The sequence below is a fragment of the Hyalella azteca genome, unplaced genomic scaffold, assembly GCF_000764305.2.
Source record: "Hyalella azteca isolate HAZT.00-mixed unplaced genomic scaffold, Hazt_2.0.2 contig17967, whole genome shotgun sequence".
Taxonomy (NCBI): domain Eukaryota; kingdom Metazoa; phylum Arthropoda; class Malacostraca; order Amphipoda; family Hyalellidae; genus Hyalella; species Hyalella azteca.
The window spans coordinates 98,328-110,818 of NW_025947728.1; the positions used below are offsets into that span (position 1 = coordinate 98,328).

The 12,491-nt window shown below is 36.3% G+C and overlaps 1 protein-coding gene across 1 annotated transcript; it reads left to right on the top strand.

The window, feature by feature from the left end:
* The first annotated feature begins 5,483 nt into the window (after window positions 1-5,483).
* On the top strand, window positions 5,484-9,520 carry LOC108673448 (ubiquitin-conjugating enzyme E2 J2-like). Its single transcript, XM_018161285.2, has 4 exons — window positions 5,484-5,663; window positions 6,197-6,431; window positions 6,995-7,123; window positions 8,194-9,520. Exons 1-4 carry the CDS (start codon window positions 5,548-5,550, stop codon window positions 8,425-8,427), a joined length of 714 nt encoding a protein of 237 aa, XP_018016774.1. The 5' UTR covers window positions 5,484-5,547; the 3' UTR covers window positions 8,428-9,520.
* Window positions 9,521-12,491: the final 2,971 nt, after the last annotated feature.

A 12,491-nucleotide genomic window follows, 5' to 3' on the forward strand; every position in this document is an offset into this window, starting at 1 on the left:
ATTAAATACCATCAATAAAGTGGGTATATTCTATTTTTCATTTACTGCATCTGAATCTTGATACTCTTTTAAAATTTCCCATTCTAGACGATGCCATGATGTCAACATATACGGTATACGGTACTGCAAATTTGAAAAAAATAGCAAGTCACATCACTCCATGATGCTAATTATGATTTTTATTTTTAAATATTTTATTTGTTGAAGTTTATTCTGCGATGAATGATTCAGGAATGTTTTATGCTTAAATTTGCAGTAAGCGCGTGAACCACGGCAGTGCACTTCCGTAGTTATAATTTTTTCACTTGGTAACTGGTATTCATTGGATATTCCTGGGGAGAATAAGAAATTCACGAATCACATTTGTGTGTGGCTTGCATTCATCCAATGAAAGTTGTTACCTATATATTAAATAGAGTTGTGTTTTGGTAATTCTGGTGTAGTACCATCAAACGGGGTGAAAAGGGATGGCGGGGTAAATAGGGACGCGCGTCCCACATTTCGTAGAAATGTTGTAGCAGCTAAACTAATCAAAATATTGCAAAACTAAAAATAGTGGCATAAACTTCAAAATTTTTACTATCTATTATGTATAAAGCTAGTCAAGAAATGAAACATTTACTATCTCTAAAAAATCGCTGAAAAAAAGTGCGGAAAGTTGCAATTTTGGAAAAGTACCTCTGCTAAGGTCTGGAGCAAAAAAAAAAAATATATTCGCCGTATTGAAAAATTTCACTTACATAAAAGTTGCACCCAGGTGTTGGCTTGAAAACGTAATTGACAGAATTTGCCTATCTCATTCCAAAAAAAAAAAAAATGGCAGACATTTCCGCGTGACGGGGAAAAAAGGGACACCCCCCCGGNGCATTTACAGTAGAACCTCAGTTAGCAAAGGCTCCAGTTAACAAAAAAATTTATTAACATTAAAGAATTTTGATTACATTTACCTTGCTCAGTGAAAAAAATTCACTTATCGAAAAATTAGTGCATCATCGGTCATCACAAAATTTTACATAGAATGCTATATATAGAATTGTGCACGGGGCATCATAGAATGAAAAGTAATTGACCTAAACTATGATTTATTTCTTCAAAACATTTTCTGTTTCAGGTATGTTTTTCATGATCTTTTTTGTTATAGTGAAATCACTAGACTCGATTAAAATTGTGCAAAAACAAACCATCCTGTAAGCTTACAGATACAGAAGAAATGCTACATGGCTGCTGATATGAAGCTTGTAGTGGACAAGGTTCTTGTTAATGCTCAATGGCATGTCCATGGATACAGTAATATCACAATAATAATATGGTAATTAATGAATATGGTAATATCATATCGCTAAAGGAAAAACAAGTAAAAATGACAGAAAATGAAAAAATATTCATGAGGTTTGTTGCATATAAAGAATCCATTGTACATAAACTAAAGGTTATCTCATTTTCAACAGCTAGTGTTTTCATTGTTAAGTTATCAAACTACTGAAGAAACCTTTTGACTAACAACTGGATAAAGCTTATCGACTAACAACTGGCATCCGGTTGTTCTACGACCAGATGACCTTAAGATAAATTTTACAATGTCTCTTGTGTCAGACTATGGGACCTGGAAGCACAGCAGAATTATAGCAGTGAGTTGTAATTTCGAGATCACAAAATGCTGTGAATGTTCTGCGATGTTAAGAATCGCAGATTTACTTTTCCAAAATCACACTTCAGGGATTTTTAAAGGTAGTAAGTGTACGATTTCCTAACTTGCTTTATGCTACATAGATAGTAAAAATGTTTAACTTTACGCTGTTACTTGGGGGTTTTAAATACTATTTTTATAGCACAACCTACCTGCATACATGATCTTTATTCTCATTTTTAATAATATATTGAGAGGGCAGGTTGGGCATTAATTTTACTTTGTGTTACCGCCAACCGGGGCTACTCGGGACAAGCGGGGCTACTCGGGACAGGCCTCCGACACGGCACAAAACTGTTGTAGTAGCAAAACTAATTGGAATATTGCAAAACTAAAAATAGTGGCGTAAATGTCAACATTTTTCCTATCTATGTAGTATAAAGGAAGTCGAAAAATACTACATTTACTTGCTTTGAAAAATTCCTGAAAAAAATGGTGAAAAACTATATTTGTAAAGTTACAACTGCTAAGGTATGTAGCAAAAAAAATATTTGCTGTATTAAAAAATTGTAGGTACTTACGTAAAAGTTGCATCCAGGTGTCGGCTTGAAAACATAATTGACAGAATTTGCCTATCTCATTCCAAAAAGAAATGGCAGCCATTTCCCCATGGCGGGGCTAGTCGGGACACCCCCCCGGGGCTATTTGGGACACCCCCAAAAAACGCATTTACAGTAGAACCTCAGTTAGCAAATGCTCCAATCACGAAAAAAATTGATTAAAAACAAAGAATATTGATCACATTTTCCTTGCTCAGCGAAAAAAATTTCACTTATTGAAAAATTAGTGCATCATCGGTCATCACAAAATTGTGCATAGCATGTCATGTATAGAATTGTGCACCAGGCATCATAGAATGAAAAGTAATTGACCTAAACTATGATTTATTTCTCCAAAAGATACGTTGGCTGTCACTGAAACATTCCTTTCTGTTTCAGGTATGTTTTTCACGATCTTTTTTACCATAGTGAATTCACTTAACCCAATTAAAATGATGTGAAATTACGAGCCGTCCTGTAAGCTTACAGATACAAAAAAAAATGCTATAAGGCTGCTGATATGAAGCTTGCAGTGGACAAGGTTGTTGTAAATGCTCAATGGCATGTTCATGCATACGGTAATATCGCATCAATAATATGATAATTGCACATCAATAATATGATAATTGCACATCAATAATACGGTAATTAATGTATATGGCAATATCATGTCAATAAAGGAAAAACAAGTAAAAATCACAGAAAAAGTCATTTATTCTACCTCTACGTCATCTACAATGAAAGAGGAGGACTTCAGAGTACTGTTAGTAATGGATGAGTACGCTCTGCATGCTTCAAATTTTTTTAAATGAAGTTTTTTCCCATTGTCCCGAGTAGCCCCGACCGACGGGGCTACTCGGGACAATCTTTATTTTGCGTCTGGCACCTTACGAATAGCATATAGAATTTTTTTTGACAATGCCTTTCGATAGCCCTCGCAAAGAGCTATAAAATGAGCCTAAATTTGTTTATGAATTGTTTCATCGTAAGAAGTTATTAACAGTTATTAACAAGAAAATGATTAAAATATCATATCATTTAATAAAATATACAGCAATCCCTTGATTAGCACGGTTTTGAATACCGCGGTTTTGATTAACGCGGAAAAAAAATTTGCAACCTACCCTTAATCTACGTGGTGCCAGTTTTGATTAGCGCGACTTTTTTTCATGATGCATCATTTTCCCGCCTCTAGCCAGATGTGTTACGTTCGTAACTAAAGTGTTACTTTTTGCTTATTAGATCTTATGTTGTTACTTTTGTTACGACTTATGGAAAAATTCACCAAATGTTGTTACTTTATGAATTTCAGCCAATAATTCTTTAAAATAAGGTCCCGTTCCGTAGGCACTCGTGCTGACTACAGAGTCGGTTTAACCGCGCCTTGTCTCATTCATAACTCGAATGATTGAGTTCGGCAACGTTCGCCGGAAAGTGCGCCATGCCGGTGCTCTAGCCCTTTAAGCCCTGGTGTGACGAATTCGTCACACAGAAAATAAAAGCTTCTACCGAGAGTAATTACAGGTTTGGAGTCTAGCCGCAAGTGTGACGGTAGCGTCACATGTTGTGAACTCGTTCGAACGACGTTCGATGAAGTAGGTGCGCCGCTACTGCCAGTACAACACAAAGACTGCGCGTGATCTGAAAAGTAATTTAGATTGTTTTTTCACTTTCGAAACATAATTCAGTGCGTAAAGGGCTAGTTACTTGTTAGCCTTCAACTGGTCAAGATCGCTGCCATATCTACTGCTCACTTTTATCAAACTACATAATTTTCCTTTCCTTTGCTATTTTTGAGGATTCATTATAATTATTCCCATATATTCTTAAGTTTGATTAGCGCGGTTTTGCTTAACACGGTAAAACTCGGGGATTTATTAACCGCGTTAATCAAGGGATTGCTGTACATGCATGGTTTCTGAAGTAGAAAATTGGCACAAATCAGGAAATGTGATCAGGAAAGGAAATGGTGCAAGTAAAGACCAAATCAAAAAATTTAAAATAATCCTGAGGTATCAATAATTTGGCAAGTTATTGGAGAATTTTTTCAATTCAAGGAAGAGGTAATTTTTCATGATGATCCTCACCAGACTGGGAGAGCCAATCAGGATCAATGTATTGAGTTCATCACACCTGCATAACTATAGCTAAACGGCTACAATGCCACTATTTTTAGTTTTGCAATATTTTGATAAGTTTAGCTGCTATAACATTTTTACCAAATGTGGGACAACTGTCCCAAGTCACCCCACCTGTCCCTTATTACCCCATTTGACAGTATTTTGGGTAATGTGTTTTTGTAGCCTGTCTGGAAGGAAATGCCTCTAGTTCTGAACTTCTGAGTGCCTGTCATGTTTTAGGGTTCTGATTTACTGTGTTTTCTCCAAGTAGGCAATATTATGGTGTATGTGTGTAATTAATCCACCACATTCTCCTTGTTGCCTATCCCATGTTTGAATTATATAAGGTTGACCCATGAGGATTTTTGTCATTCAGTTCAGCTTTCTTGTTAAATCACTGAGATCAAGAAACGTAAACAATCCCGTCATTCCCATGACAGATTGGTTGACTAGTTTGATCACATTTCGGTGAATGGTTAATGCCTGTGACGTTACAGGCAAGTAACAAGCTACAATGCAAAAAATGAGCTTCTCATGGGTCAACCTTATACTAGTTCAATCATGGCCTACTGTGCATGATGGCAGTGTAGTTTGGGATGGATGGTGTCTTGTTCAGGTGTCTGAGCTTGGTCTCTTGTATGATGGCAACATGAATTTTTTTGGGGTGCATGTATTGTTTGAGTTTGAAGTGATTGGTGTGTAGGCATTAAATGTTGAGTTGTAGGATGTTGAGGTTCTGATGGCAGGTTGGCAGTGTGCTGGCTTGTGGTCAGGTGAGAAGGAGAGGAAGGCAGAGGTAGGGTTCCAGGTAGCAGCAGAAGAGTCAGAAGGCGCACAAGCAAGTGAGGTACCAGTGTACACCTAGGTAAATGTACAGGGACCTGGCAGTCAGCTCTCTAAATAACCAATCAGAAAAACCATTGGTTGAAGCCAAATGGGTAGCACCACTCAGGAAGCAACACTCTGGGGAGCCACTTCATCATGGCTCCCCAGTGTTTGTATGTTCTTTGTTTGTGTGCTAAAGTTAGCAACTGAGAAGTTCATATTCTGGAGACTTGGTCTTCAGGGATTCTAAAATTTGAAAGTTTAAACTATCTGAACTGTATGCTAGAATTTTATACTCACTGTATATCTGAAATAAGCATGTTACACTTAATTTAACTTCTGTCTCAGATTGTACATATTTGATGATAATAGCAAAATGAGCAAAGTTTCTGTAACAGCAACTTACCGTTTGCGATCTGATTATATGAGAATGAAGAAAGATCCCGTGCCCTATGTCACTGCAGAGCCACTACCATCAAATATTCTTGAGTGGTGAGTTGGAATTGAGATAATTGGAAAAATTTGTGCCTTAAAAATAGGATAATAATAATTTTTTATTAATAATAAAAAATTAATAATTTTTTAATAATTTTATCCAAGGTGTTTAATTCATATGTTGTGTTTGCCCTATTATGTATTCAAGCCAAGTGCTGATTGATTTCATCACTAAATCATTTATATAGCCCCCTATAAACTGATACAAATTACTTTTATTATATCAGCAATATGATAGTACTTTCAAATGCGTGGAGTTCATTACCATCAACCAGTCATTTATACCTATATGTAGGTATCTGTTTTTCATCATTAATTTCCACTTAATTGGATCATGCAGAGAAAATGTTACCTGAAGAAATATGATGATGATGGATTGAACTTGGTAATAATTATAGATATTATGAATACAGTAAGTTGACTGAACAATTGCAATGGGTAGACTAGGTATCAAAAATTCATTTAATGTTTTAGGTGATATGTGTACTTTGATTTTACCATGGGCATAATCTCTCTGCACAACATTGCAGGCATTATGTGGTGCAAGGTCCAGAAGACAGTCCTTACTATGGTGGCTTTTACCATGGCAAGCTGATGTTTCCAATGGAATATCCCTTCAGGCCACCCAGTATCTACATGACTACTCCCTCTGGTCGTTTTAAGACCAACACTCGACTTTGTCTTTCCATATCTGATTTTCATCCTGACACTTGGAATCCTGCTTGGTCTGTTGCAACAATCCTCACTGGTCTCCTTTCCTTCATGGTGAGCAATTTTATAATATAACTATAAATTCAATTTTAATCCCTATAATAAGTAATATGCTCATATAATATACCTATAATTGAAAACCAATCATATCCTCAAATGATATGAATTAGGAAAATTTTATAGGCAAATGGAGAAGTCAGACACCAATGGGCATCTTAATTATTTGATAGTTTGCTTACTAAATATTTCATATTGCAGATATAATGCTAAAATTTAATCAGTACTGATTATAATCCACTTAAATTTGGCACAACTTGTTTTTGGACTAAAAAAATTTATTGCTGGATTTCCATTTAATAAATATTTCTAATTTATTGCTCCTGCTTATTGAGGGTCCAATATCTTGGTTAAATAGTATAGGTAATATGAGGCAAATAAATAAACATCAATATAATAATTTTGAACCCATGTTTTTGTTTTGTACCACTTGAAATATTCAAATTTATGGCTTATTCATAATTGGGTCATGAGACATTGCTGCAATAATTTGATGGAACGAGGTCTTGGAATTGGAATTGAATAATTAACTGGAAATTATTGCAAATCTTTTGTTACAGCTTGAGAAGTCGCCCACCTTTGGCAGCATTGAGAGTTCAGATGCAGAGAAGCAAGCAATGGCCATCAAATCCTGGCAGTTCAACCTAGATAATAAAATATTCTGTGAACTTTTCCCTGAAATAGTGCAAGTAAGTTACATAGCCTCCAAGTCAACAGTTCACTATTTCTGCTCACTTGTAAAGTTTAAATTTATAAATATCTTTGTCACCAGATCTGTAGCAATACAAAACAGCATTTGGCATAGGTACGTTGCAAACATGTTTAGAAATTGAACAAGATAATTTTATTTTATATCAATGTAGGTATTGAATATATATACCTATAGGTATATATTTCTTTGTATCTATTTGAACTCACCTTCCGTATACAGATATATGTAGGTATGTTTGGACTTATAAAATTTTCATTATTATTCAATTTTCTTCAAACTTTTTTTAAGAACATGGCATTCAGAGGCCACATATATATATACTACTTGCTTTAACCCTCTACCGCCATACCTATGCCACTCCCTGGGCATGTAGGTAACTTTGTTAAATTAAATTATACATAAATTATTATACAGTTAAATTATACATAAACAATTGATGTAGCAGTTTGAGGACATTTGTACGCAACAGAGAAGATTTAAAAGTGGTCATACATGGCGGCAAACATCAGTGCAAATCATTTTGCGGTCACTAGCTACGTATCCTTTTTGGGAAGTAGGCTTCTGACAATATTGCACCGGTTACTCATGTCAGGAGGTAGAGGGTTAACAGTGCTGTACTCTGATGTTCTCTGTGTTTTTAATTTTAATCAGTTAACTTGATTATGCTAACCTCAAATTTATAAACAATATTTGGCATTATACATTAGTGCTACCTTATTCATTGAGTTAATACATTATGAAGAAAATATTACATTGTGAGTAGATCACAAGATCATGAGGTTTCCTTTCTGCCACAGGCATACTCGTTTTATTATTCAAGGTTGTTTATATCCTATTTATGCCTTGGAAAATGTGTACTAAGTAATGTTAGGCATTTCAAATTATTGCCTTGTGGCATATAAAGCTGGGAAACGCAAACTGCAAACATCTTTAGTTCATATTCATATTGCAATTCAAATGCCATAGAAACTATCTGGCTCTACGGATTTAACTCAATTTTAAATGAGACCTAATTGCTGGTTATATATCTAGTTTTCATTTTTTCAGATAATTAAAGAGAAGCAGCAAAAAAGGCTCGAAGAAATGGCAGCTCGTGTGCGTCTGATGGAGAAGAACAACAATGTGAGCTCTGCATGCGGCAGTCCGAGTAGCGCATCCGTGGATGCCAATACCAGCACTTCCATGGCGGTGCTCACGAACATGGCTGTTGTCACTGGTTTTGCGCTCATTGCCTGGCTTGTGCGATACATTGTACTGGGACTTTATGATGAAGATTTATAGTTATCATTCAGTAGCTCAGATATATGTAATCTCCAGAGACTATATAGATTTTTATCTCATCAATGCTATGGCTGGTGATGCTGTATGCTAATGTGTGTTGTGTACGGTATAGATATGGCGTGTTCATAGGAAGTGGTGGGGTTAAAGGAGTGAGCTCAATTTCTATACTTCCTATTATGAAATTATTCATTAGTTTTTGTCCACACATTTGGTAAAGGGCGCTTCAATTCAACGGCGAGCTACGAAAAATTCCTGATTCGTTTCTACAACTACAGTATTTATATAATCTAGACAGCCAAATAATATCCATGCTATTGGTAGACCTCAATTCGATTTCGCCTGCATGTTATCATGTGAAATTCAGCCGCGATATGTGCTGTTCTCTATTCTGATATTTTCCCTAACCACCCTAAGTTATTAGGGAATGATGAAGATGAAAATGGGGACATACTAACATGTTATGTTTTTTTCTATGACCAAGCTTCGTTTACAAAAGAACCCTCCATTCTCTGGTTGCTGAGTACCTTGTTAATGGTATCTTTGTTTTGGGTCGTTCTTCAGTCAACCGTAAAATTGATTCTAAGTCACACTTACTTGGTAATAAAGAGCGCGCGCAAATTTAAATGATTGGGTTTTGCTATTAGGTGCACAACTGCCTTCATTATTAGCGGTTTAAATACAAGTTGTTATTTTCTTCTGACTGCGGTTTGAGAAAACATGCTGTAGAGATGAGCTCACGAGCTGCCGAGCATTGGTGCGAATGGATCGTATGAGGTCGTTTATGTTATAAATTACACTCTTTCCACTGCTGCTTGTAACTTCCATTATAACTGTAAAAACATCTTTAACTTATTTATGCACTGAAGACATCATAGTAAAACGTAGGTTACTTATGTCTAAGGCAACAATGGAGTCCTTGCTTTATTTTAAATTAAGTACGGTAACATTTGATAATTATTTAGCATTCTGTCGCCAGTGTTTGCCCGCTTTGAGTGTTGAAAAATTCCCCACTTTTAATACCGTACCGTTTGTTTTTTCCCGTTGCGCTCTGTTATTTTTGGCTAGAAAAACAAAATGAAATTCTTGTACAATGCTTCTCGACTTTTTCTATCCATGATTTTAGTCCCAATTTATACCTCTTCTCGTTCTCAACCAATTAACTTGTACTTATTAGAATTCTTATCTAATTATATGCATGTTGTGTTATTATTGTATTTATCGCATGATAAATTCTTCCTCAGCTCAGACTGGAAGCTTGAAAATACATGAGCCTTGCATCATCGAAAATATCAGCTCTTCGGTATTTGAGGAGTTCAACTGCACAAATGCGGTATTACCATAAAAATGCTAACTGTGTGCAGAAATTTTTATTGGGTTCTTGATTACTGCTGTAGGTGGTGGGCAGACAGTATCAAGTTCCCGATTTTTGTGCCTGAGATTGTGACGAGACAGTTGAAAACCAGTTATATTAATGATCGTAACCGTGGCTACCGGTATAGTTTTTGTTGGATTATTCATCGGCTTATGTTGGCTTCATGAACTTAGGCTCGAGGACTGCAAAGATATTATAATTATTATGGATTCTTTGCATGCGCTTAAGATTATTCATGGTCAGTAGGATTTAAAATGACTCGTTCAAGTACTCATCATCTCACAGACACGTGCATGCCCCGCGGAGAGAACATTTTCGGTTGAAATTCGTCCGCAAATTGTGGTGAAGATTTGTATTGGTTTGTTCTGGGAAAATCTTGCTTGGTTTAGATTGCGTGGAAGAGATGGTACTTGGTACTTGGCAACCATTTGACCTTGCTGGGGCCATTGAATTGGGTTTGATGAATAATTTATTATGTTTGCCTGAAATAGTGATTGTAGTTTAGATCTGTGTCAGACAATTAAATTATAATCGCTCAAAGGGAGTAGTGCGGTTACTCGAACACGATAAGAATTCTAATGGTTGTTGTACTCCTTGTCACGGTGGTGCATCATCAGTCAATTTTTCGAAAGAGATTCATTATTTCAAAAGGAACGTTCTCTATTCATAATAATGTCGTTACTAATCAAACTATATCAGGGTTAAAAAAAATTCAGGCATCGAATATCTTAATGTTTTCAACTTGATATCATTGGAAAATCGTTCACCTGCATTCGCCTAAGACGTGTTTTCAACTAGGTGCTTGCCTGCCTCGTTAAAAAATGATTGATTTGTCCTGAGAATCTACGTAATGCGGTTGAATTTTCCGTTTGTATGCTGAACTAAACCCGATAGTAATAGGGCGTGTCTTGTAATTGTGATTATTGTCTTGTAATGAAGAATGTGCTATAGTAGCATTGGGACGGCCAATGTGTGATCATAGTCTCATGGATGTGAATGTGTATTCCTTGTCCTGTTATGACGGCTGGCGAATATTGGAACATCAGAATATGGTCTTCTGATTTTCAATGCTGCGCCTACCCTACCTCTCGTGTTTCCACTCGTGTCACGCAAGTCTTAAACAAAACAAGTTTTTGTCATCTTCCAGAAGCCGACATTGACTACTATAGAACTCAATTTCTGCCGCCTTTGATTCGTAAATTTTTATTATGATTATTGGCTTCAAGCTTTTGTTTGTTTAAAAACATGCCAGTTTTGTGTGTATGTTTCACACAGCGATATTCTGCTTAGTTTCTCTGATATATATTTTTAATTTAAAATGATGGTTTTTCTTTCCTAATCTTTAATTTTAATATTAATTCAATGCTATGATGGCAGAATTTTTTTCCGTCCATAAGACTAATTTTATATATAAAATTTATAATACTCTTGTGTCGAGCGTTGTGGCTGGGCTGGCGAGAGTCGAGGGATAGGTTCTTCAAGACTCAAGAGTTGACCGTAAGTATGAGCCACAAGTTTTCTCGTAAACTTCTAGGCAAATTTTTCATAGGTTCTCCGCGCATAACTTCGTAAAATCAAGACAAATCTTGACCTCATCAACAACAAAGTTGTTCATTGAATTTAGGCTCTAGCGAGCATTGCTACATTTGCTTTCGCTTCGTTTTTAATAAGCTCGCAAAGCGCCAAGTTCTAGCACGTTTTCTACGCATCGTTATGTCAACTCGAGATCAATATAGACCTAAATAACTTCGAAGCTATTCATTAATACAAAGCTCCTGCGGGCGTTTCCGCATTTTTTTTTTTTTTGTCCCCTTTGCTTCTACGTACGTAGTTGGCTGAACACTGCAATTTTAACTAATTTGGCGTTACGACCAGAAAAATTTTGACGAAGCTTGTAGGAGTGTAATGTATAAATTGATTCCTGTTTAATTAGGTAAGGATAGGTTTGGTTAAAGGCAACAAGCACCCGGATTAATTTCCAAGTGTTTAGAAGGAAATTATTGATACCGATTGGTCTTCATTTATGTTAATGCAGTAATTACTTAATTACGCTTCGAGTCAAAGACATGTGGAACAGCCTCCCTGATAGCATCGTTGACGCTCCGAGTATGAATGCCTTCAAGAATAGACTAGACGAAGCTATGCAGTTGCATATGTTCAGTCTTGAAATGCCTAGCACCTTACGGACCTGTGGCAATAAGTCCAGCAGCTATCTCAATCAATTCGTCAGTTATGGAAAGATCGGGTTCATAAGGCCTGATCCCTTGTGGAATCACGTCTCGAAAAGTACAAGAAATGGCAACAGGCCATGGGCCAATTGCTTCAGCGCCAACATTTCTATTCTATGTATTCTATTCTAAACAGCACCATGGCAGGGTGGCCATGTGGTTGTGAAATTTCTGCTTGAATCAACGAGCAAATGGTTGCGTTAATGATTGCGCCAACAAGCTGTACAAATTATGCAATGTCCAGAAGCAGTAACAGACGAAATACGACGCACAAAATTATGCAGAAATTTGAATTATCTGTAATCTTTAATTTAAAATAATATGAGAGTGCAATGAAAGTGGTGAGCTATTAGCTTGCTGCTGTTCGCGGAACGTCATATATCTATCACTATTGTACTGTCAAGTGGTCAAATAGACGTTTCTCATGTAAATGTTCACGTCTCGGACAAATTTACGGCCGGACT